This window comes from Pelodiscus sinensis, chromosome 10, assembly GCF_052426305.1.
Source record: "Pelodiscus sinensis isolate ZL-2025 chromosome 10, ASM5242630v1, whole genome shotgun sequence".
NCBI classification, from domain to species: domain Eukaryota; kingdom Metazoa; phylum Chordata; order Testudines; family Trionychidae; genus Pelodiscus; species Pelodiscus sinensis.
In genome coordinates, this window is record NC_143061.1 from 27,349,398 (window position 1) to 27,375,935 (window position 26,538).

A 26,538-nucleotide genomic window follows, 5' to 3' on the forward strand; every position below is an offset into this window, starting at 1 on the left:
ATTTGGGATTTAGCGTATCTCACATTGGTTTAGGGATTACTTTGAAGAAAACTGACCTAAAATAGTGTAATTGTCTTCAGTCTCCATTCATTTTTAAAAAATGCAAATCCTACACAACCTAGTGGGATGTAAGAATCTGAATTAACTTTAACATGACAGATATCTAGCTTTTTGCATGGTTGTCATCAGCAAACAAATCTAACATATTGTAAACTTTATTCTTTCATTTGCACTATATTCAAAAAGTGCCCATATCAAGTTTTGGGTGCTCTGGCATCCATTTAAAAATATGCATTTACAACAGTTAGCTCACCACAATACTTCAGCACAATAGATACTCAAGAGAGACTTTCAAAAATGGAAAAAAAACAGTGTCCACGTCCACGCCTCAACCTCATAAATCACCCTGCTGCTGGTTGAAGTGTTCCCTGAATGTTGAAACACTGGGGCTACAGACCAAGGGAAGGCGGGAACTGCAAAGAATGCCCTGCCAGCCTTCTTCTTTCATATCGCTTGGTGCTCCTCCTCAAGTGCCTCTCCCTGCAGACTTGTGATGGTGATTAAAATTTCAAGGAAAAGAGTGGCAGTCAGAAGTTTTCTACTCATCTAACCATTAGAAAAATGCAGCATTACAATTGTAAGTTACAGATCCAGATGAAATAAGCATACATGTTCCCTCCCAGCTTGGATATCCACTAAATCCTACTTTTAAGAGTAGCAGGAATTGCTTTGTTTTTTGGGATAACATGGGTACACTGTAGATTCGTCTGGCCACTGTTTTTTTTTTTTTCATCCTTCATGCACAGTGGCATTTGGTTTTCAGCTCAGTGGTCCTTATGTTTAGAAAAAAAAATCTTCAGTTCCTGGCCAGCTGGAAGCTTGTTAAAAAGCTAATACATTCATTGCAAGGTTTAAGGAGCAGCATGGTATTTTTCTGAATATCTTCCTCTACTCAGTCTCCAAACACATTAATTGTACAGTGTGTAAATTCAGTATTTATGATCAAATGCACAAATACTATTTTTCCCCATTAACTACGTTTACTTATTACTTCCCCCCATTAAATGCTTATACATTTACTTAAAGTAATTCTGCAAGCAGTTGTAGGTTGGTCCACTAGCTTAGCTAAGAATGTAAGATGCAGCTGTTTCAAGAGTCAGCTCTGAATTTTACTTATTTGTGTTTCAAATAAAAAAGACCAAAAAACCCCACCTGCTTATGAAGACTTGTGTGTAGAACTATTTCTATATCTGAATTACTATGTTCCCTTACATTTGATTTACATTAAAATTGTCTTTTCATTTTACTTGGTGCGGTATACATTTTAATGTATTGTACAGTTAATCAGTTATTCACTGAGACAGTGAACACACTGCCATAAACACACTTTAAAATTTTAAACTGCTTGTTGATTTTTCTGAATCTTCCCTATTTTTGTTTGAGGCCATGAACAAAGCACTACCTTCCCGGCTTATCCTGGGTTGTGTTCTGCTAGGGTTATCCAGGAAACATAAAAACGGCCACACTGGGTCAGACCAAAAGTCCATTTAGCCCACTATTCTGTCGTCGTCTTTGAGTGATGTCCCTGTGAGTACTCCACTGTAGGTGTCGGGCTCATCCCAGCGCTGCAGATCAGAGTTTTGAGAAGCAGTAGTCAGCTGGACCGTGCATGCGCGGCCAGTGCCTCGCAGCATTTGCGCCATTTTACACATGCGTGTGGTCCAGCTCTCTCCAGTTCCTTCATCACTGTCCGTAGTTGCAGATGGAGCGAGCTCCTCTCTTCAACTTCTTCCAGTCAGAAAAAAAGAGTTGTTGTAGTTAATATTAGTCAGTTTGTTTCCTATTTACAGTTTATAGTTAATAGTTATAGTTCGCAGTTCGCTAAAAGAAAAAAAAAAACTTTGTTGCTACCGGCCCTTTCAGCCCTCAAAAAAAAACAAAACAAAAAAAACCCCCAAACCGAGTTAAGACCAAATCAATGATGCCGGGTTCTCCAGGTTTTAAAAAGTGTAACAGTTGTCGTGAGCCCATGCCAGCCTCTGATGGTCATTCTTCATGTATCCACTGCTTGGGCAAAGTGCCTCAGAAATGCCCTCATTTCTTGAAGTTAACAACAGGAGCCCGGTGCAATAGGGAAATGTACCTCCGGATGATTCTGTTTGACAAGGTGTTCCAGCCATCAGACTTGGCGTCCGCAGCTCACACAGACCACTACCACTCAAAAATGGAGAGCGTCCTCTCCAGAGTCAACTCTGGCGAAAAAGACACATGCTTCATCGGCACATTCCCTTCCGCCAGTCCTGCTGAGCAGAGTGAGCATGGGAGATAAGCCTGGAATGTCCAGTACTGCCTTTTCACATGTAAAAAACGAAAGACGGCATTTTGGTGTCGATATCCCGGCACCAAGATCAACATTGGCACCGGCAGTCCCATCTTCCAAAGCTTTGGCACTGACATCGACGCCGGCTCCAGTGGCTGTGGAGCCCAAGTGGCAATCCAATCCGGCACCAGAGACCGATGCTTTTTTGGCACCGAGGAAAGCACCTGCAAAAACCAACAGGCATCAGCGTATGAGCCCTAGTTCTGTTTCTCCGACATTTGCACCAGCACCTTCTCCACCTGCACTGAGGTCACCGGTGCCACACATCCTTCAAACGTCACAGGGGGGCATTTTCATACTTGCCACATCAGAAATCTCCATCCCCGTTCCCTGCAGCACCGCGGAGAGATTCTCACCACCACGTGAGGCACCCTCCCTCATCTAGATGATCATAGAATCATAGAGCTGTAAGAGACCAGGATCTGTAATACTTCCTCATTCACCAGTGCTGTTCCCACACGTTGCATATTGGGAAGAGCACAGGAGTGCATCCTCTTCAAGATGTTCCTCACCTAAGTGATCGCATCATCACCACAGTTATGATCATGACCATACACCTTACTGCTCTGGCTATTATCATCACCAGCAGTCACATTCTAGGAGACGGTCCCCATGTTGCTATAGATCTCCCAGGTCTCCACCTGACTCTATACTGTCTCACCCACTGCCACTGCTGCAGAGCTCTTCACCCCAAACACATCACTCAGAACCTGAAGAGGGGAAGTTATCAGATGCAGAGGAACAACAGCCCAACACTTCGCCCATGGACCAGTCATCATCCTTTCCTGATAAAGCCGTAATTCCAGGTGATATATCATCCCCTGACAATTTTAAACAATTCCAAGACTGTTTAAGAAAGTTGCATCAAGTCAGGAGGTCCAATTGGGGGAGGTGCAGGACAACCAGTACCGCCTCTTTAAAATTCTTCAGAGTGAAGAGGTAGGTGGGGTGGTTGGAGGCAGAAAAAGGAAGGGGATGGTGTAGCCGTATGACACGATCTCTGAACCCAATTACACAACTTATAACGCTTATGGAACACTTGCGAGACTCCAAGAGACCGATCCTAAAATCCATTGTTCAGGAAGGCTATGCCTCCGCCAGGACAGGTCTCCAGATTGCATTAGACGTTGCGGATACAGCCGCCTATTTGACGCCTATCGCAGTTGTGATGAGGAGGTCTTCCTGGTTGCAAATAGTGGGAGTCCCAAGAGAACTGCAGAATAAGGTCGAGGACTCCTGTTTGACAAACAGAAGCTCTTTGCCAAGAAAACAGATGAGGTCCTCCATTCGAGCAAAGATTCATGCACCACTCTCCATACCCTTGGTATGTATACGCCTCCATACCATTACATGTCTTACCAGAGGCACCACAACGATTCATACAACAGCAAGATGGTTTTGACCAGCCACAAACAAGGCAGAGACCCCAAAGAAGACACAATCAGATCAATCAGACCCCAATCAGCCATCCAACAAACAGCAGGTTTGACTTCTTGGTCGAGGGCTTGCAAACCCTTCCCGTTGTCAATCCGAGTGGTCATGCCTCACTAATATTTCACCACCGTCACGTCCGATCATTGGGTTCAGAGATCGTGTCATACGGCTACACCTATAACTAATGGGCCATATGACGGCCACAACCTATGTAGTCCATCATGCATGACTACACTTCTGCTGTCTTCAACGCTGGATAGTATCTGTGTATACTCTGACAAGATATCACATCTACAAAACAGTGACTCCTTCAGCCAATGTTCGCACGTCCATCAGATGGTGGATCAACTCTCACAACTTCTTGGTAAGCGTCCCATTTCACCGGCCTCACCCTTTGGCCCACATTACCCAGATGCCTCCCTCAAGCTGGGGTGCCCACATGAATGGCATGTCTGTACAAGGCCAATGGTCATCATGAGAGGCAGCTCTCTACATAAACTTTCTGGAGCTCAAGGCAGTCTTCAATACTGGCAGACACTTCCAGAACTACATCTGCGACTCCACTGTCAGAATACTCACCAACAATATCGCCACAATATACTATAAAAATTGCCAGGGTGGCTCACGATCTTGATCCCTTTGTGCAGTGCACCTCTGGAACTGGTGCATTCACAACAAGACCAGTTTAATAGCATCGTACTTACCTGGCATCAACAATGCTGCCGCAGACTCCCTGAGCAGATATTTCGCACAGGATCACAAGTGGGAACTCTGCAACAACATATTCCAACGTCTTTTCCGTCGCTGGGGTTTCCCTCAGTCCTCTTTGCCCCCTACAAAAATGAAATGCCGATATTATTGTTCCAGGGAAGGCATCAGTCAGAGATCCCTGGGCGATGCTTTTCTTCTCAACTTGGGGGGGCCCTCCTGTATGCATTTCCCTCCGTTGTACTTATACCCATGGTTCTTGAGAAAATCAACACAGATGGAACCAGGCTGATCCTTGTAGTGCCCTGCTGGGCCTGCCAGCCTCAGTTTCCTTTTCTCCACTGAATCTCTCTGTTTCTGCCATATGTTCTTCCCAATCTGAGACTTGCTGACCCAGGACCACAGCATTCTCCACATCCGCAGACCCTGCTCTTAACCATCTGGTTCCTAGCTGATTCTGCGCATCCAAAGATCTCAGCTCGGCACAGGTCAAAGAGATCTTGATACACAGTAGAAGGAACACCAGCCAAGCTACTTACCGTGCTATATGGCGAGGTTCGCCTCCTGGTGTTCTGCTAATCAGATGGATCCATATGCAGCACCTTTTCACCAGATCCTTGAGTACGTCCTTTACCTGAAATAGTCAGGTACAGCCATTGTTTCCCTGAAGGTGCATCTCAGGGCAATTATTGCCTTCCAGCACTCTATAGATGGAACTTCGGTGTTTTGACAACCCAACTATGAAGAGGTTCTTAAAAGGGCTGACAAACCTTAATCTGCCTCTCAGACACCCTGGAACCTGGACCTAGTGCTGGACACTCTTATTTGACCATCCTTTGAATCCTTGGCTACTACGTCGCTCCAAATGATGACACTGAAGTTGGTGTTCATGCTTGCTATAACATCTGCCCACAGAGTCGGTGAACTTGCAGCTCTGATGTCAGTACCACTATACACCACCTTCAACAGAGAGGGTGTTGTATTACGGTCCCACCCAGCCTTTATCCCCAAAGTGTGCTCTGAGTTCCACATTAACAAACCATTCGTCTTCCCTTCCTTTTACCCTAAGCCACACACCTCACCACAAGAGGCAATCGTCTACACTCTCAACATGTGCAGAGTGCTCGCCTTCTACATTGATAGGACTCGGGCTTTCTGCAAAATGGAACATTTGATAGTTTCCCTTGCTGATCGATCCAAGGGTGAAGCACTGTCATCCCAACATATTGCTAAGCTCATAGTCTCGTGCATTACCACCTGCTATTTCATACGCAATAGACCACTTCCATCCCAACCAAACGCTCATTCTACAAGAGCTGTAGATACAACCACAGCATTTCTATGAGAGGTTCTCCTTCAGGACATTTGTTGGGCAGCCACATGGGTCATCCAATGACATTTTCATGAAACATTATACTATTGTTCATCATTTGGCTGCAGTACCTTCAACTTCAAACACACCTTGACTCTGGAACCCACCGTCTGGGCATTCTCGAGTACTGCTACGCAGTCACCTACAGTGGAGCACCCATGGGGATATCACTCGAAGAGGAGGAGGTTACTCATTTGGTGCAGTAACGATGGTTCTTTGAGATGTATGTCCCCATGAGTACTCCACTACCTGCCCTCCTCCCTTCTCCAGAGTCTCCTGTTCTTCCTTTCTGGTCTTTTTCAGACACTTGGGTGGATGAGAGGAACTGGTGGGAAACAGACTGCGCACGCGCGTGCAAAATGGTGCAAATGCTGTGAAGCACCAGCCGTGCAAACGTGGTTCAGCTAACCACTGCTGCTCAAAACTCGAATCTGCGGTGCCAGGATGAGCCCGACACCTAAAGCGGAGCACCCACGAGGACCCACATCTCAAAGAACCGTCGTTATTGTACCAAGGTGAGTAACATCCTCTTCCAACAGTGCCAATACCAAATGCCCCAGCAGTGAACAAAACAGGTAATCAAGTGATCCCTCCTCTCTTATCCATTTCTAGTCTGATAAAACAGAGGCTAGGGACACCATTCCTACCCATCTTGGCCAATAAATATTGATGGACCTATCCTCCATGAATTTATCTAGTTCTTTTTTGAACCCTGTTAAAGTCTTGGCTGTCACAACATCCTCTGGCAAGGTGTTTTACAGGTTGACTGCACCGTGTGAAGAAATATTCGTTTTTGTTTTAAACCTGATACACCCACATCTTGAATAAATGAAATTAATATGTATCATGGATTTATACAGGGGCAATAAGATATTCTTATTTGCTATCCCTTTTTAAGTTATTCCTAACATTGTTTGCTTTTTTGACTGCTGCTTCATATTGAGTGGATGTTTTCACCCATGGGCTGCTCCAATGTCCTGGCTGGAGCAGCCTCTACCTGTGGTGTGTCAGGGTGCCTTGCAGGCAGGGGTTGCTCTGACGGATCCCTGCCTACGGCAGAGTTGATATATACTTGGGTTACACACAAGTCTCGTGTGTCCAAAACTGCAGTTTTTGCTTATCTGGAAACTAACTACAGTTGTGCTGGCATCTGATACTGTCAAAAAAAAGAACTGTCATGTCAATGTTGACTTGTAGCACCTGAAATCTGTTCTTCAGTTCCATTTGAAATTGTTGCTCTAATTAATGTCTAGTCTGTCTTTTGCTGACAGTGTTCTTGAGGAAAAAACATCCTCCCACCCTGGTAAGCGTAAAGTTTGGTTTGATCTTCAGTTTTTCCACACACAAACTGTGGTCCTGTCAGAAACATGCTCTGATCTTTCGGAAAGTTGATCTAAATTCCCTTCTACTAGCATGGTCAGCCAGATTCCTAGAGATTTCATCTGGAGAATTCCAAGTTACTTTATAAATGAAATTGTTCCATCCCTGATAAGACAAAATTATATCTTTTACCTTTTCTTATTTAAGGAACAAAGGCCAGTCTTGTCCATTCCTTCCTTTTTGCTATGCCTACCCTTTGCACCAAATTTTCCCAATACTATATAGATGTCATGATTGAAAATATTGTCCGAATTCATAAGCAAATACAGGACTAATCTCATCCTTGGTGATCACACTATAGAGCTGTCATTTTCATACACTGTGTTTGACGCAGTTTGCTTCAGCAGTTCGCTCTGAGTCTATAGGTGATTTCTCTGACTTGAAAGTTGTTTAGAGCTACTTCCTTTGGTAATCATCTTTCCTTTCCCAATATATTATGGCTTAATTTTAATTGTAACTTTTTTTTTATCAGGTTGTAGTCATTGATATTCAATTACTCATAGGATTTTAAAATTATCCGGATCCTATTTCTTCAGTTTGTTGTAATACCCATTATTCTTTATTCCAGCAGCCTACTTCTACAGATTTTACCTTTACTAATAAACTTATTATTCTTGCTTCCTGATTACTTTCACTAAGGCCTGTCTTTCCAAGACAGACTTAATGATTTTGGCATGCTGTTTGACAGAGTGGCTACCATGTTGAGTTTCTATAATGTAAAACATATTCATTACTGAGTATTGTACATAAGATTAGATATTACTGTGTAAGAAGGTGTAATTTTCACCATCACTTATCAGACTAGTTCTACTTTAAAGCATGCTAAATATTTTCTGAATATCTATGCAGCTAAACCTTTTAAAATCTGCAACTTTGAATCTAGCAACTAAAAACAATCAGTAAAAGACACTGAGAATACAATACAAGATACATTAAGTAACCCAAGTGAAAATTATTGTATGAGAAGAGTAAGGCATTATAATTCATTAACTGTTTGGCTGTAGATTGAGAGAGAACACAGTTTATAGTCATAATCAGTTTTAAAATTATTGGTTTTGATAGTATTTTAACACCTAGGTCACTAGGCCATGCTACTGAAGATAAGACGCTAGTGCTGAAGGAAGAATTTTCCTTCGTGCAATGCTTTTTTGGATTTCTTTGCCATTATGCTCAGCCTACTCTTCGTTCTTCCTACTGTTTCCTTTTACTCTCAGCAATGTTTGCTTGATGATGCCCTATACGTCCCTCCCTTCTACTACTATTTCCCCTTCAAATCCTTAAACTGGTCAGCCCTTGTCCTGCTTTGAGTCTTTAGTACCTGTACTCAGACCAAAATGAGTGTTTAGGTTTTTAGGTTGTTTTTAAAGGGCTGGGGCGCCCTAAATTACTTGATAACTAATCTATTTAATATTCAAGCTGAACATGACACAGCTTTTTTATATGAGCAGGGAAGTGATAATCAAAGCTCTGGACAGGTCAGCCACAAACAGCTCCCTGATTGGGAAAATGGGATGGAGAGAACAGGCTCTCTGTCAAACTTCCACACTACAGCACCACCCCCGGGCGGAGTATAGTCTGTGCTCTGTAATATACACATTGGGTTTGTACAGCACCTGGACCAAAGGGCTTCTCCGGTCTCTAACACTGAAAGAGTCTTAGTTTTAGGAAAGGCGGGTGGCCTGGCTGGGGACAATCTCCTGGTGGCGGAGGGGGGACTAGGACTATTCCCCTGCAGGAAGGCGGGGCTATCGGCACAGAGCAGCAGCGCTCTCCCGTCTCCCGCAGCTGGCCGGGCCCCGCTCCGGGGAGAGGCTGCGTTAGCTCCTGCACCCTGGCCGGGGCGGAGGCTCCCCCCGCTCTAGCACCGGGGCGCGGGCTGGGCCTCCGACACTCGCGCTACGCTCGGTACCGCAGCAGCGAAGGGGCGGGCGGAGATAACGAACGTTGCGGCCCGGCCCGCAGCCCAAGTCCTCTGGCCCGAGGGGCTGGCGGCCCCCGCGCTCCGTGGCGCCCGGCATGTCCGGTGCTGGGAGCCAGCCGCCGTCGGTTACAGGCGTTTCCCGGGCAGGCCGCGCCGTCGTTGCTTTCCCGCCTCCGGGCGATCATGGCGGCGGTGGGGCCGCTGTGGGCGGGCTTGTCCCTGTTGCTGGGGTCCCTCCTGCCCAGCGCGGGCCGTGGCGGGGCTGCGGCGCTTCCCCGCTACCAGGTAACGGTGCCCCGGCGGCTGGCGCCTGCAGGGGGCCGGGAGGCCGAGGGGCAGGTGTCCTTCCAGCTGCAGCTGGGTGGGCGGCGTCTGGTTGCTCAGCTTTGGCGCAAGGACCTGCTCCTGGCCAGCCACCTCCCTGTGTTCACCTATGAGCGGGGTGGGCTGGTGAGGAGCCAGCCCTTCATCCCAGCCCACTGCTACTACCAGGGCTATGTGGAGGGCGCCCCAGGGTCACTGGTGGTGCTGAGCACCTGCTCCGGGGGGCTGCGAGGGCTGCTGCGCATCGAGGGGACGAGCTACGGGATCGAGCCCGTCAAGGCCTCGTCCACTTTCCAGCACCTCCTCTATCAGATGAGGGAAGTGGAGGGCAGGCCTGCCTCATGTGGGGTAACTGCTGAGGAGCTGCAACATCTAGAAACCAAGACCCAGGACATGGCACCCACTCGGGTAGCTGGACGTCGCAAATGGACCCATGCCACGTATATTGAGTTCTGTGTGGTGGTGGAGAAAGAGCAGTTTATCCTTCACAGAAGGAATGAAAGCTACCTGACCAGCCAGGTCCTTGAAGTAATCAATATGGTGGACTCATTTTATCGTGCTATGGGAGCGCATGTTGTCCTGGTTGGACTAGAGATCTGGACAGAAAACAACCTCATCACACTACCTAATGATATAGGCAATGCCCTTACTGAATTTAACCAGTGGCGGACTGACGTACTCTATCGTCGCCTTCAGCATGATGCTGGACAGCTATTTATGGCTAAAACATACAGAGGGCGTGCTGGGCGGGCGTATGTAGGCGGTATCTGCCTTGTGACAGATGCAGCATCTGTTGTCACATGGCGTTTTGCTTCTGTGCCATTTTTTTCAGTCACTGTTGCACATGAGTTGGGACATAATCTTGGCATGTATCATGACTATGCTAAATGTCATTGTAAAAGAACTGTTGGTTGCATCATGGCTGCTGTACATGTAACTACAGATGAATTCAGTGACTGCAGTCATGAAGTATATTATAATCTCCTTCGTGATGGTGCTGGATTCTGCTTATATAACATCCCAGCACCCAGCAAAAATTTTATGATGCAGCACTGTGGTAACAAGGTGGTAGAAAGGAAAGAGGAATGTGACTGTGGGTCAGAACTGGAATGCAAAAAAGACCCATGTTGTCAGTCCACATGCAAACTGAAACCACATGCAGTTTGTGCTTTTGGAAAGTGCTGTAAAAAGTGTCAGATTCTTGCTAAAGGAAAACTATGTAGAGCAGCTGTTGATGAATGTGATCTTCCTGAGTATTGCAACGGGACTTCAGAGTTGTGCCAAGACGATGTGCATGTACAAGATGGCACTCCATGCAGAGACATGGGCTACTGTTATCATGGACGCTGCCGTAACCACAATAAACAGTGTGCCGACATCTTTGGAAGAGGTGCACAAAAAGCTCCTTTAAGTTGTTTCAGTAACCTGAACACTCGAGGTGACCGGTTTGGCAATTGTGGTGGTGAAACTGGAGCAAATTACAAAAGATGTAAAACCAATGATGTCTTATGTGGAAGGATTCAGTGTAAAAATGTAAAAAAATTACCTTCTTTGAAGGAACATAGTACTGTTGTACAAACTCCGATAGGTGATATCTGGTGCTGGGGTACAGACCATCATGCTGGGATTGATGTAGTTGATACTGGAGCAGTGAAAGATGGCACATTTTGTGGTAATGGGAAAATTTGCCTCAACAGGACATGTGCAAGTGTGTCGAATTTGAATTTTGATTGTGATGCTAAGAAAAAATGCAACAGTAGGGGAGTATGTACCAATACTAAAAATTGCCACTGTAAATATGGGTGGGCCCCTCCAGACTGTAAATTGCCAGGATATGGAGGAAGCATTGACAGTGGACCTGCTCCAATGTCTAAGCCTATGATAAATATAAGGAGCAGAAGTCCGGGTAATATAATTTGGATAGTTATTGGCATTAGTATTGTTATTGTTCCTAGCATTGTTGCAGTACTTATAAAAATTGGATGGATGAAATTATTTGGAAGGCTAGATGCCACACAGAGAAAACAAACTGCTGCAGTGTCTGATAATGATAGACAGAGCCTCCAAACAAAAGGCAGCATTAAGTCAAAAAAGTAAGACAGAACAATTTTTCTAAGGAGGGCAACAAATTTAAAAGTCAAAGGTTTAGAGCTTGTTATGTTAGCAGTCGCTGAAAGAATCTATCCCAGGGTACGTCTAGACTGCCGGGGGTTTTCAGGATTCCAGAGGTATCTGCCAAAAAACTCTGCCACATCCAGGGAAGCATTTGCTCTTCCCCTTTCTTTTGTGGAAGAACAGATGCACTCTTTTGGAAGCCCTGTCTTCCTCGTTCCACAAGGAAGAAGATATCTTCCGAAAGAGGAGGTTTTCTGAAATTTGGCCCAGTGTAGATGGCAAAGGTCATAAAAGCCTCTTCCGAAAAAAGTATTGGGAAAAGGTATGCAAATTGCAGAGCGCAATTTGCGTACCTTTTTCCAAAAACCATCATAGTGTAGACATAGCTCCAGTCTATTTTAAGGTATTGTTCACTTGGCATTGCCAGATCCCAAATATAAGGTGCTGTAGTTAAATAATAAAAAATGTAGCATTTTGGACTTGTGAGAATCTCTTAAAAACAAGTAAATAAAAATGGGCTTTTATTCTTTTTAAATAGAAATGGAAAACATTTTGTTTTCTTCAGAAAGATCTTGTGAGTGATGACATTTCCCCCAATGTCCAGTCCTTTGGCCATTATATGAGATGATACTCTAGTAATACTCTACTATGTAGTGTTTATACAGCTGAATTGCAGACATATTAAAAGTGCACACAGCAAATGAGCAGTTTCTCTTCCAGCCAGCTTCCTAGTGGTATACTGATATAATTTGGTTGGGTCTCTGGGATTTTGTAGTTCCCTAAACTTCACTTTAAATCATTAATCCTCCTTGGAAAGTTGTAGAACATACTGGGGCCTAAAAGAGACAGCAGGATTCCTTAAGGAGGCATAATAGAATCATAGGACTGGAAGGGACCTCGAGAGGTCGAGTCCAGCCCCCCGCCCTCAAAGCAGGACCAAGCTCCGTCTACACCATCCCTGACAGATGTCTATCTAACCTGTTCTTAAATATCTCCAGAGGGAGATTCCACCACCTCCCTTGGCAATTTATTCCAATATTTGACCACCCTGGCAGTTAGGAATTTTTTCCTAATGTCCAATCTAAAACTCCCTTGCTGCACTTTAAGCCCATTACTCCTTGTCCTGTCCTCAGAAACCAAGAGGAACAAACTTTCTCCTTCCTCCTTTTAGATATTTGAAAACCGCTATCATGTCCCCCCCTTAATCTTCTTTTTTCCAAACTAAACAAGCCCAGTTCATGAAGCCTGGCTTCATAGGTCATGTTCTCTAGACCTTTAATCATTCTTGTCGCTCTTCTCTGTACCCTTTCCAATTTCTCCACATCTTTCTTGAAATGTGGCGCCCAGAACTGGACACAGTACTCCAGCTGAGGCCTAACTAGTGCAGAGTAGAGCAGCAGAATGACTTCACGAGTTTTGCTTACAACACACCTGTTGCTACAACCTAGAATCATATTTGCTTTTTTTGCAACAGCATCACACTGTTGACTCATATTCAACTTGTGGTCCACTATGACCCCTAGATCCCTTTCTGTCATGCTCCTTCCTACACAGTCGCTTCCCATCTTGTATGTATGGCACTGATTGTTCCTTCCTAAATGGAGCACTTTGCATTTCTCTTTATTAAACTTCATCCTGTTTACCTCTGACCATTTCTCTAACTTGCTACGGTCATTTTGAATTATGTCCCTATCCTCCAAAGAAGTTGCAATCCCAACCAGTTTGGTATCATCTGCAAACTTAATAAGCGTACTCTTTATCCCAATATCTACATCATTGATGAAGATATTGAACAGTACGGGTCCCAAAACAGACCCTTGCGGAACTCCACGTTATCCCTTTCCAGCAGGATTTAGCACCGTTAACAGCAACTCTCTGACTACGGTTATCCAGCCAATTATGCACCCACCTTATCGTGGCCCTATCTAAGTTATATTTGCCTAGTTTATCAATAAGAATATCATGTGAGACCGTATCAAATGCCTTACTAAAGTCTAGGTATATGACATCCACCGCTTCTCCCTTATCCACAAGGCTCGTTATCCTATCAAAGAAAGCTATCAGATTAGTTTGGCATGACTTGTTCTTCACAAACCCATGCTGGCTATTCCCTATCACTTTATTACCTTTCAAGTGTTTGCATATGATTTCCTTAATTACCTGCTCCATTATCTTCCCTGGGACAGACGTTAAACTGACCGGTCTGTAGTTTCCTGGGTTGTTCTTATTCCCCTTTTTATAGATGGGCACAATATTTGCCCTTTTCCAGTCTCCTGGAATCTCCCCTGTCTTCCATGATTTTTCAAAGATCATAGCTAAAGGCTCAGATACCTCCTCTATCAGCTCCTTGAGTATCCTGGGATGCATTTCATCAGGACCTGGTGACTTGCTGACATCTAACTTTCCTAAGTGATTTTTAACTTGTTCTTTGTGTATCCTATCTTCCAAACTTTCTCTCTCTCTGCTTGTATTCATTACGTTAGGCACACCTCCAGACTTCTCGGTGAAGACCGAAACAAAGTCGTCATTGAGCATCTCCGCCATTTCCAAGTTTCCTGTTACTGCTTCTCCCTCCTCACTGAGCAGTGGGCCTACTCTGTCCTTGGTCTTCCTCTTGCTTTTAATGTATTTATAAAAGGTCTTCTTGTTTCCCTTTATGCCTGTAGCTAGTTTGATCTCATTTTGTTCCTTTGCCTTTCTAATCTTGCCCCTGCATTCCCGTGTTGCTTGCCTATATTCATCCTTTGTTATTTGTCCTAGTTTCCATTTTTTATATGACTCCTTTTTTATTTTGAGATCATGCAAGATATAGAACTGCTATAAACTAATTGGTTACGTCTAGATTGGCATAGTTTTGTGGAAATACTTTTAACACAAAAGTTTTTCCGTTAAAAGTATTTCCGCAAAAGAGCATCTAGATTGGCAAGGATTGCTTTTGCGCAAAAAGTGCTTTTGCGCAAAAGCATCCGTGCCAATCTAGACATGCTGTTGCGCAAGAAAGCTCCGATGGCCGTTTTTGGCTTTCTTGCACAAAAAATTAAGGTGCCTGCCTATACTGGCCCTCTTGCGCAAGTATGTTTGTGCAAAAGGGCTTATCCCTGAGCGGGAATGGGAAAGTATTTGCGCAAGAAGCACTGATTTTATACATTACAAAGTCAGTGCTCTTGTGCAAATTCAAGCGGCCAGTGTAGACAGCTGGCAAGTCTAGACGCACCCATAAAGAAAGAAGAGCATCCCTATGAAAATACCTGCATGTGTTATCCGCAACCAAAGCTGCTTCCTTGCTCCCACTCTGACAAACTAGCAGCATACCCTTCTTCTATGCTGGTGATGTGCAACTTCCCCTGCTATTTGTTGTGAATGACTTTATATTACAATATTTTAATAAATAGTTTTTCTTGCACCTACACTCCTACTCTGGTTCATAAATATATTATGAAAGCCAGCTTTTAAATGACAAAATACTCAAAATTCTATATGCATGGAATGTAAAATTGTTGCAATGCAGAGAAAAAAGTTTTAGAATGAACAAATTCTTACAAGTGCTGATAGGAAATTTACTTTATGGAAGAAACATAGTACTGTGATGCAATTTCTCAACTGTATGAATCTCGGTTTTAAAAAAGAACAACCTGACACGCATTTTAAAAGTACATTACTGCTTATGGGGCATAGTTTAAAAGGCAGAGTACTGCTGTCATTTTTTGCATATATAAAGATCTAATTTATTTGCTAATAATTATTTAAACAAACACAAATTAAAAATGCAACAGAAAGCTTTTATCTCCCCTGAATTGTTAAAAGCAAATAGAGAAGTATTTCACACAAGCTTTCATAAACAAGCAAGATTACCATTGGCTTTTGCAAACCAGCAAACTGTGTCATGTTGAGGCTATGCCGTTAAAGTGTGGCTTACTACATGGCTCCGTCGATGGAGCCATGTAAATTAGTTTATTTGGCAGAGTCAAAGAAGTGAGGATTTAAATAATCCCTGCTTCATTAAAATAAACATGGCCGCCACACTGTGCCAACGATCAGCTGATCCAATACAGCGCTGCAGTCTAGACGCAGATCTGTCGGCTGGGGAAGCCTTTGCCGACCGATCCTGTAAATCTTCTATATTAAATAATAAAAACAAATATTTAAAAAAGCAGAACTAATTTTAGCAAGAACAAAAAATGACCACAAGGATTTAAATGTGATGTTTGGTATTTTCCCAGTAAAAGTCCAAAGCTTTTTTTTTTTTTTTAGTAAAGTTTTTAAAAAGCATTTTTATTGATTGTTGTCCTACAAGGTCACTGATGTCTAATTCCTGCAGACCTGTACCCAGTAAAAGGAGAAATGGAAACATTTATACAACATTAGAATGATGTGAAAAAATATAAAATATATTTAAAAACCTGAACAAAATTCAGTTACCCTGTTAAACATCTGGCTATTTACAGTAAAGTTTTTTAATTTGTTAAAAAATTAGCAGTATTTTTACCTATGTTAAATAAGACTTCATTCAATTTACAAAGATAACAGTATGCTCATTACTGTTTCATCAGTTGACTTATAAATTAATTCACCATGTGCCAAAAACTTCCAAGGCTGGGGATCCTCAAATTACTTTATACAAAACTGTTGCTCTTCTAATATATTTTTAAGTGTAATTGTTACATGGATACCTTATGAACATTACATTTATTTACAAACCTCTGACATATTAAAGTGTATATTACAGCATGCAGCCCCTCCAAAAATGGAGTGAAAATGTTACAAGCAGAAAGCCTTTCTATTATTAGTTTTTACCTCATTTTTTGTGCTAACATTTATTCAACCCTGCTGAATGAGCAGCTTTGTCTTAAAAGGATTAACATATTTATAATACATACAATGTGCAAACCATAATACATAGCTACAGAAAAGATGCATTGAAAATTATTGCCTGTTTTACAAGTGCATTTTGGTCAGACAACATTAAGAGGTTGTTTCTCCTGTGAAATTCCAAGGCAAAATTGGGCCAGTGATACTTAAAGTGCAGTCATGACAGGCACTCTCTAAGACAGAGAACATGTTCAGCAGCCCTAATGGGAACTCCTATCATTCCCTTTCCCACCATCACGTGCACTATGGAGTCTCCAATCAGGAGGTCAAATGACGATTTAGAATAACAAGACAAAGTCGACAAAACATTAGTCACTATTGGATAAATTGCGGCAATCCCTCCTCTCATTGACGAGTGTGCACTCAGAGTGGCTAGCCCATCCTGCTGCTGGGACTACGTTCTTTTTTTTTTTTTTTATAACAACTATGCTAGATCAACAGGAACTAGCCTAAGTCCCCTTAAGCTGTGAATCACACCTCAGCTAGAAGAGAAGACATACTGTAACACTAATCTGTTCTGGGAATGGAGGCCGGAACTTTGAAAACCAAGCTTCCTTCCCCTCACTATAGATGTTCACTACATACTTTTTGCTTTGAAAAAACCCTCCCAGCTGAACACTGAAGCAACATTGGAAGGAAACAAAAATTTGAGTTGTTTGAATATCATCAACGAAAAAGACCGAAAGAAAACTGTTCTGGGTTCACCCCCTCCAATCCTTGGAGAACACATTAGCTTTGCTAGCTGAAACAGAGGTACTTTAATCATTGCTTTTATAAAAAAAAATGTGTGTGAAATGAGAAGCCATCACTGAGCGGGAGGAAGTCCAAGAAGCTAAGGTTTTAAAGGATTAACCCAATAGGAAATCTCATGTTATAAAAACCCTTCACTGAGGTTAGATACATAGAGAGATAGATACATAGATTCCAAGGAGAAAGAGAAGACCCAACTGAAGGATACTCTTATATTACAAAAGTAGAGAACTCTGCACTCTTAACTCAGTGGAGCCTCTTTTTTCTTGGTATCCATCTTCTCTGGAGTCTATTGAGGAAGGAGTACCTTATACAGTAGGTGCTCATGGGTTCCAATTTAGGATATAGGAGGGGCTAGATAGCTCCTATTTATCCACACACATAACATCATCAGGTGTTAGGAACACAGAACTGCAACTTTCCCCTGAGGAGTGGGAAATTCCCAAATATTAGTTTGCTACTGCTGCTTGCTTGCAGGTCAACACGTTTGTGGGTGACTAGTGGTCGGCCTGTCCAGAGGAAGCTAAGGTGTCAAGGGTTTTTAAATTACCGAAAAAACAAAATGAGAGAGAGAGAAAGAGAGTATGTGTGTGCGTGTGTGTGAGTGAAAGTGGGGAGAGTGGGTAAAGACAAATGGAGGTGAAGCCACAGGTATGTGGAGCTGCTCTCCAGAGGCTACCGCACATTCCCAGGTAGGATTCAGTGCAGGGAAGACCTTAGCTCAGATCAGGATTCACTTAACTTTCTTACACTCTAAAACAAGAAAGAGGGGACTATCTAAAGATGTCACCTGCATTTTGTTGTGGGACCTTTAAGAGTCCATTTACCTTTCAGAGATGTTTAATTTAAAATATTCTAGATACACATAGTGAGATGCTTTTCCCCCCCACAGACCCTTCCTCCCCTCATTAATTTTACAAATCTATGATTCACAGCTACCACACTACAGCTGTAGTGGGACAACAAGCATCAAATCAAGCCACTGTTGAGGGTCCTTAGTGCAAATTCTGCAGCAAATAAAACAGATCTTAGGGATTCTACACATTTGTTTCAAGTCCAAGCAAGCGTCCCATACGTTCCATGTTCTTGTCAATTGTAGTTTGACATGTGATTTCCTTGGCGCACTCCATTGGAAACCAACCTCTCATACCATCCCGCAATCGTTCACCTTCATACCAACCTGCAAGGAAGAATGGGGATGAAACAATAAATACATGTATAAGATACCGTGTGGCATGATTACGGTGACTCCAGTACATACAGCCTGTCATTGCATCTGTAAAATGGCTATATTTACAATGAGTAAATTATAAGGCACAGACAGGCTACATTATTTGGAAACATTGAGCATGCAATTAGGAATAGTAAAAATAAGATGGCACAGATACAGTATATTTGACAGGCTTATGCCTTCTTTGGATCCCAGAAAAGTAAACAAATTAGTCTGGGAGGAGTGTGAGAGACACAGACAGACAGACACTCTTTGTAGCAGTGAACAACTGGACTAAATGAAGGATTGCATTCTGCAAGGCGCTGAGCATTCTCAAGTCCCACTGAAGCTCCTGGGAGTTGACTGCATTCAGTATCTTTGCAGGCTATGGCTTCAATGTTGTAATTAACATTTTTATTGTAGTAGCAACAGCCAGGTTGGGCTCCTAAACATGACAAGCATTTCTGTAACAAATGACAGTCCCCACTTCATATGCTGGAACGTTATATCCCCGTAGAGAGCCACCCTCTACTGAAGCACAGCACAAGATGTAAATATCTTGCATTTGTGCATTAGTCAGACAAACCAGCAAATATAGAGATCTTAACCCAGTTTCTTCATTATGGACTCATAGCTCATGGGAAAAAAATTACACCCACATTGTTACACCTGCAATTAATTATCTAGTCAAATCCTCTGAGTGGGATGGAATTTACTTGAATGCGGCCACAATGTCTGCATAAACAGAGGCCATCTTTCAAGAACCTGAGCCTAAATTTATGGTTCCGATGGTGTTTTTTTTAGGCTGACACCCCATTTCTTTGTGGAGTAGATAGTATATGGAAACCTGAATTCTCTATGGCTCTTTCCCAGCTTAACTAATCTATCTTGGTGGTAGCTAACTGCAAAAAGACTTACTCACCATCATTCACTTTTTGATAGACCAGAACCACATCAGCAATCTGAAGGGATAGTTCATCTGACTGCTTTGCAGTGTAAGTTCTGACAATCTCTACCTGTGTCAATGCTGAGAAAGAAATAGGATATACTGAACCACATGATGCGGTACAAGAAACTGAATATCCTTCTATTTAAAACATACAAAAAAATCATTTTAACATCTCATTTTAGGATGTGCCAAAATAAAACAATCCAAGTAATCTCAGTCAGGCAGCACATTAACTTGCTGGTTTTCCACTTGGGGAGCTACTCACAAACAATTTGGGTCAGACATAAAATCAGCTAGCATTCTCAACCTAGCCACTCACAGGCTGGTACAACTGGTCAAACCTGTGTTAATGAATGCAAGTAAAATAACTCCTTGTACCACACCCTGAAAGAACTTCCCCAGGAAAAAACTGCATGCACAGAAGGTCAAGAAATAAGGGCTATGTTAAACCAAAAGGAATATCTCAAAGGAAAATCTGGATAATTTGTTTTTCAAAAGAAATATTTACTTTTACAGTCTGCATTTAATCAAGTTATCCACTGAGAGACAGCTGATTTCTGTTTTCAAGTCAAGTCTTGGGAAAGTCTTCTTGTCTCTCACTTACTTGTTCTGTCTGCATTCTGTCTGTCATTGTTCTGTCCAAGGGCAGTAATCCAGCGAGCTCTTTCACTCCTGCAAACAAATAAATTCAGTTTTCAAGACACCTGATCACTAGTGCTAGAGATTATACCTTATTCAGGGCCTTAGATTTAAATCTTTCCTCTTTCTCACGGGAAGAAACCAGATAAAAAAAAGGACTAAAAAAAAAAAAGTTTAGTCAAAAGCATGACATCTTTTCCTGTAAACACTTCATTATTCAAGTAAAATGAAACTTATTAAATGACCAATAACAGATTGTTTAGCAGAAGTGCCATTCTAATAAAGAAGCAGAATGGTACTCTATATATTTGGAAACAGTCTTAAGAAAGTTACCCAAACAGTGTGGGCTCTTGTGCAATTTTCATTATTTTAGTTATGTATCATTAAAGTAAGCTTTATCTTAGTATTTGTAACTAATGGCCTCAATGTTAATTACTAGTCTAACAACACAGGTCACAGAAATGGGTAGTAAGCAGACACAAATACTTCAGTTTTCCTGTACCTAGGACACGGCTGGATGTATATTTGGAAAGGAAAAGAAGTTCCTTACAAAAATCAAACTGTGCTCTGACAGGGCCAAGTTCTGTCATTGGAGGTGCTCATTTGGGAAGTCAGAATATGCCATAAGCATCCCAGAGAAGAACTGTGCTACAAATTAATCATTTGAACTTAACCTTGGATAAGAAGGAACATAATTGATTTCAGCTAGAATATCTCAATATTTCTGAAGAGATGGGCAGAGAAATAATTACCAGTAGGACACATTCTAAGCATCACACAGTTCTCCTCAAAGAACAAATTGTTAACTGAACAATTTTTGAAGGGTGACAGGAGTGAGATGGGGCTAAAAGAGAGGTAATGGATAGGAGATGAAGAAAAATGGTAAGAGTATTTAAGAGATACCCAATCAACAGCTGACTCACAATAATGTAATCAAAATGGATTCGGGTTTTGACAAATTGAGATCTGAAATTGACACATTATGGCTTGATACAGTTCAACATGTGTGTGTTTCATCCCAGTTAAACTAATCCATTTGACTTGTTAAAAGGGTTCTCACATGCAGAGAAATGGCACCCATTTGCCTCAATGGGAGAGGGGGCACTTGATAGGGTTCACAGTGAAAGGCAAGTCCCAGCAACTAGCAAGAAACCCCTTGCTGAGGGACATCAGGTAGCTCCTCCCTGCCAGAGTCTCTCTCAATCATTGGCCAGCTAACTGGAGAGGGGTACTGATTGGCCAGCACTCCCCAGCTCCCAGGATTTATCTGGGGAGAGGGCAACGTGGAGCTTCTTTTGGCTTAGACCCAGCAGCCCACTTTGGTCTAGGAGAGTATGGATGATGGCAGGTAGCACTGTGTTTCCATACTAAAGTTTAATAGACATTGCAAGCTGAGCCTCCCAGTTTATTCCATTCATGTATCTGTCCTCATTTCGCTGCTGTCTGCCTCAATGAATCTCAGTAGAAGGTGAGAGTGCTTTTAAAATCTAAAATCAAAATTACTTTTGAAAACAGTTACTTGTACATGAAAAAGATCAAAAGCTTTTACATCCCATGTTTCAAATGAACCAATACGTGCATGAAACTGGCAACGTGCTCAGACTAATACAAGCGTCAACTAATACAGTATTTTCAGAGTATCAAAAACCGTTTACACTGGAGCAAGAAAGCAAGAGAACTGAAAAACAGAAGAGTAAGGGCAGTTTGAATTGGTCACCAGAAAAGAGAATGTCACCTTGAAATCTCATCTTTTTTCCTTCCAGTCTTTTTAAATGCTACTGCTAAAAACATCTTCTAACATTCTAAAATTCAGAGTAAAGATAGTGATGATGAAACATAATTCCTGGATGCGAACTTGGAGGTGTTTGGAACCTAAGCCTTACAGTTGGTTCCCCTTTCAATTGTTCTGCAAACATCTCCAAATTCTGGGGCTTAACAATTGTTAATACGAACCAGAGCCCCAAGATTCAGTTTTGATTTGGGACCCCATTCTGTCACTGCTTGCATTTTGGTGATGATGGTTTCCAGATCCCCATCTTGCTGCCTGTACCCCTCCCAAACTTCTCAATTGAGCACTACTTTGTGCTACTACAATCATGCCATATTCTAGGCATGGCTATTCTCTCCACATGTGCAAATTCCCCCTTTAGAACAACTTGTCCCACAAGGCCTTTCCATTATACCCTCCTAACAGGATGCTAGCTCGAAGCAAGTGGCAGTTACACAGTAAAAATCTAACACTATTGTACTCCCCCTTATAAAGCACTAGAAGATTTACCGGGTGTTTCTCGGATCCATAAATAGTTGGGTTTTTTTTTTAAAGAAAATTAAAATGTACATGCTTAACTTAAATTGTTGCTCTGAGGTGGGGCTAAGGATGAGGGGTTCAGTATGCACATTGCCCCAGGGAGACAGGACTAGCTAAGGGCACCATTTCGGGAGAGCAGTCATGAGTACCAGGATGCGGCTTGCTTTTCTTCCAATTCCCCTGACTATCAGGGAGTGAGGGGAAAGTACTTGTATTTTGTGAATTACTCCTCTGACCTCTCCCCTCACCAGCTAGGAATCAGAGGCACAGAATTCAAGTACTTTTCCCTTGCTCCCTGATAGTTTGGGGCCAGGTGAGAAATGCCTCTCCATGGCCACTGTAGCTGCAATGGACCTTACTGTGGGAAGGGTGCATGTTCCCTGGCAGGGTCCAGTCCAGTTTGGTATGCCCCCTGTGCTCTCCAACCAGAGTGAGGAATGCAGCAAACTGTGCACTTTCCCCTCACTACCCTAATGAAGGGGAACAGCTAGCAATAGTCCCGTAGGAATCTGGGGAAGGGGAGACGCTTGAACCCCCCCAAAGAAGGTTGGGGGGTGGGAGGCTCAGAGCTAGAGATGTAAAATCCTGTTTAATTGGTTAATCGGTTAAACGTGATGGTTAACCAGTTAACCAATTAACTTGGACGTGGGCAGGGAGACCCATTCCAGCCCAGCCAACTGGAGCACTCTGCCTTGCCTGCTATATCTAGCCAGGAGTGCCCCTCCCCACTAGCCACAGACCTGACATGCTCCAGCCTTCATGGGTTAACTTTTCACACCCTTAGCTAGGTAGTCCCAGGTAAGGATGTGAATGTATAACCAGTTAACCAATAATTCTCACCCTTAATGGGTTAACTGCTGGGGGCTGGAGCAGCTCCTGCTACAGCCCCACGGGGGAGATGGGCGCACCACACACAGGAGCTGCTCTGGCCGGGCTGAAGCAGCCCCTGTCTGAAGTGAGCCCAGGCTCCCCACAAGCAGTGGCTGTTCCAACTGAGATGCCAGTGCACCTCCTGCCTGCAGCAGGGAGGCAGAGGGATGTGCTACAGCCCAGCAGCCCCCCTGCCCACCCTACCTTTTAATCAGTTAACCGATTAAACAATATGTTTAACCGGTTAGCCAATTAAATTGGATTTTACATCCCTGGTCCTGTAAAGGAGGGACACTTTCACCTGGCTGTCTTTTCTGTATAGTTTTATGAGAAGCAGTCCCATTCCAGGCACATCCCATTTTTCTGGCACAACCAAACCCTCATCTTGCTTCAAGTTATAGTAAGAGGAAGCTGTATACCAAATTTGGTGGTCCTAGTTCTTACCATTTAGGACAGACAAACACTGAGACACACACTCTTAAGTATACAATAGATTGGTTATACTATCTTTGGGGCATAGTGTTTAGATTATTTTACTTAAAGAAAGCATTGATTAAGAACACAGAATAGGAAAACAAAGAGGATTCATGGAATATGGAGTTGTACATAAATTGTCAGGATTCTTCAGCTTTGAAAGAGGATTCTTCAAGGACAACATGATTTACTTGAAGGTTATTACATCCTGATTATTAATTAATCCTGATGATTAGTGGTTGCCAGGCACACCAGAATAGGGGACAAAAGATCAGTTAAGAGAATTTAACCAAACATTAGATATTATATTAAATAGTATATTAATACTGTATATTAAATTCAGCAAGTTAATGGGATGTTAGTAGGGTTAGTTGAAAATTTTCTGATGACACTATTTTTGATGAAAAATTGGATTTTTGCCTAAAAAAATATTTAGTGAAAAATGTCAGTGGAAAACCGAACAATTTTGATTAGGAAATGCTGCCATTGTGCCTTGTAGGATTTATAGTTTCCGTACTTCGTACCCTCATTCTGCTCTATGGGCCAAATTCAATGTGAAACTCCAACTGTCATGGTGCACCATGACAATGGAAATCTCAGGAGGCACAAGAATGTCTCATCAAGAGAGGAATGAAGACTAATGTGGAGCCTGTCCCATAAGGAAGAAGAGTCTGAGGCAGGCATCTGAACTACAACTGCCATGAGGCACTCTAGCAGCATTTCAAATCAAGTTTTTGGTTTTCAGTTAAAGGTCTGGGGGCATGATTATTTATTTATTTGTTTATTTATTGCAAATAAGTAGAAATTTTCCGTGGTTTCCTGTTCCCTACCACTCCACTTTTCCCACCAGCTCTTAAATGCACTTGTTGGCGGAAAAGATAATGTCATGGAACCTTCCCCCCCCCCCCCCCCCCATGTAGGCTTTAGGCCATTTTGCAGGGGAATATTTTTATTGTCCTCTGGAATACAGAAATAATTTTAACATTTTAAAAAGTGAATGCATCACAAATACTCCTTCCTTCTCTATATATGAATGGCTATCAGCTTGCTTGTTATCCTCCATAAACAAGTTAGTAAGTGCTGATTACATACCAACAACTAAAACAAAAGTGAGAGAAAGATCACTAGCTGCAAGATGAGCACCTGGTCTAGGAATACCGAATCTTTGCTTCATCATTTGAAATTCTGTACTCTAGGCCTGGTTATCCACTAACTTCTGTAGTCATTTACAGCTATGCAAAGGAGTGAAAAACTCTACCATTCTGATTTGGTAGCATTCTACACCCACTTTGCACTGGTGTGAAAAATAATACAAAGTATAGGACAGCAGGGGGAAAAGGCCTTCTCTATATGAGGCCCTGCATACACACTAGAGGTATGATTTACAATCAGTTTAGTTGGTTTGATGCAAAAAGCTTTGTGGACACTCTTAAATCAACTTAATTCTAGTGTATGTTGATACAAGTTAATTTAATTAAAAGTAAATTTATCCTAAACTTAAATATGCCACTAAATCTAATAAAAGTGTATGCAAAAGACTTTGAATGCATTTAATTTAAATTTGGTTTTTAAAAATGAAAAAATACTGTTTACAGAGTCATATTTTCCATTTTTATAACTGGGTTGTTGGTGTTTTTAATAAGCAAACAATTATCTTCCTGGCACGTCTTATCTTTTCTCTGAGGCAGGTCAGAGATCTAACCAATAGTAATTGAGTGTGCTCTAAAAAGAAGCTAACCTTTACATTAATCTCTCAGTTCCCAGCATTGTATGCAGAAACAACAGAGCGTGCAATGGTCGGTGCACATGCCATCTAGACAAGAAAATGTTTCTAAATTTATTCCAACTATAAATTCAAAGGGTAAATATTTTGAACAAAGAGCAAAAGCTGAAATGCTTCTTCTCTGGAACTTTCAAATAAACTGTAGAATCTGATTATTTCTGTGTGGGAAGCCAGTGCGGCAAGCAGGTGAGCTAGGAAATAAAGACAAAAAAAGTGTTTCTTTTTTCTAATTCCAAGTGATATTTAATTTAAATAACTGTAGTTGGTGGCAGGTGCATTACAAACTATCCCAAGAAGAACATGCAAGAAATGAACTTTTCATACATAAAAAACACATTGAGATTTTCTGATGAATGGCACTTGATGGATATTGTTTTCCTTTTTTTGACCCAAGTGGCTGGTCACAGTTTGAGGCCCTGTGGATATTCCAGTTTGGAAGAGAAATTGGTGATAGTTAGCTATGCCTTTTATGCAGTTTTGTTTATTTGCAAAGTCCTATGTCTCTGAACACAGACAGAATCAAACAGCAGGGAACAGCTTCTATTGCTTACAGGACTACACACACACACAGCTTGGCTTTCTGCCAGGGCTTTGCTTTCAGGCACTCTCTGGCTATGTCTACACTCGTGGCTTCTTGAGCAAGAAATCTGCAAATGAGGCTATGCTGAGCCTCATTTGCATACCTAATGAGCCTCTATTTTTGCAGAAGAGGCTCTTGCATCAGAAGGAGCTGTCTACACTGCCCCTTCTTGCGCAAGAGAACCCCCCTTGCGCAATGCCGTTATTCCTGAAAATAATCAGCGTAATGGCATTGCACAAGAGGGTTTTTCTTGCGCAAGAAGAGGCAGCTCCTTCTGGCACAAGAGCCTCTTCTGCAAAAATGGCAGCTCATTAGCTATGCAAATGAGGCTCTGATATTTCACGCTTAGCCTCATTTGCATATTTCTCACACAAGAAGCCACAAGTGTAGACATAGCCTCTGTTTTCAGTAGTTCTGTCTCTTTGGCTTTACTACACAAAACAATACTCAGCAAAAGTACCTGGGCAGTTCA

The 26,538-nt window shown here is 42.4% G+C and overlaps 2 protein-coding genes across 2 annotated transcripts in view; one reads left to right on the forward strand and one right to left on the reverse strand.

Moving 5' to 3' along the window:
• Nucleotides 1-62: 62 nt before the first annotated feature.
• On the forward strand, nucleotides 63-11,773 carry LOC102447501 (disintegrin and metalloproteinase domain-containing protein 21-like). Its single transcript, XM_089780814.1, has one exon. The coding sequence runs from the start codon at nucleotides 9,379-9,381 to the stop codon at nucleotides 11,614-11,616; it is 2,238 nt and encodes a 745-aa protein (XP_089636940.1). The 5' UTR covers nucleotides 63-9,378; the 3' UTR covers nucleotides 11,617-11,773.
• Nucleotides 11,774-15,527: 3,754 nt separating this feature from the next.
• Nucleotides 15,528-26,538, reverse strand: part of ARHGEF26 (Rho guanine nucleotide exchange factor 26) — a 115,899-nt gene continuing 104,888 nt past the window's right edge. The window contains exons 13-15 of the mRNA XM_075937745.2: nucleotides 20,017-20,084; nucleotides 19,386-19,490; nucleotides 15,528-18,433 (exon numbers count right to left, since the gene is read on the reverse strand). Of these exons, the coding sequence (XP_075793860.2) occupies nucleotides 18,291-18,433; nucleotides 19,386-19,490; nucleotides 20,017-20,084 (316 nt within the window). The 3' untranslated portion in view covers nucleotides 15,528-18,290. The remainder of the gene's footprint in view (nucleotides 18,434-19,385; nucleotides 19,491-20,016; nucleotides 20,085-26,538) is intronic.

Bases quoted from the DNA above. Each gene is read 5' to 3' on its own strand.
- LOC102447501 (XM_089780814.1), top strand. From the start codon at position 9,379: ATGGCGGCGGTGGGGCCGCTGTGGGCGGGCTTGTCCCTGTTGCTGGGG.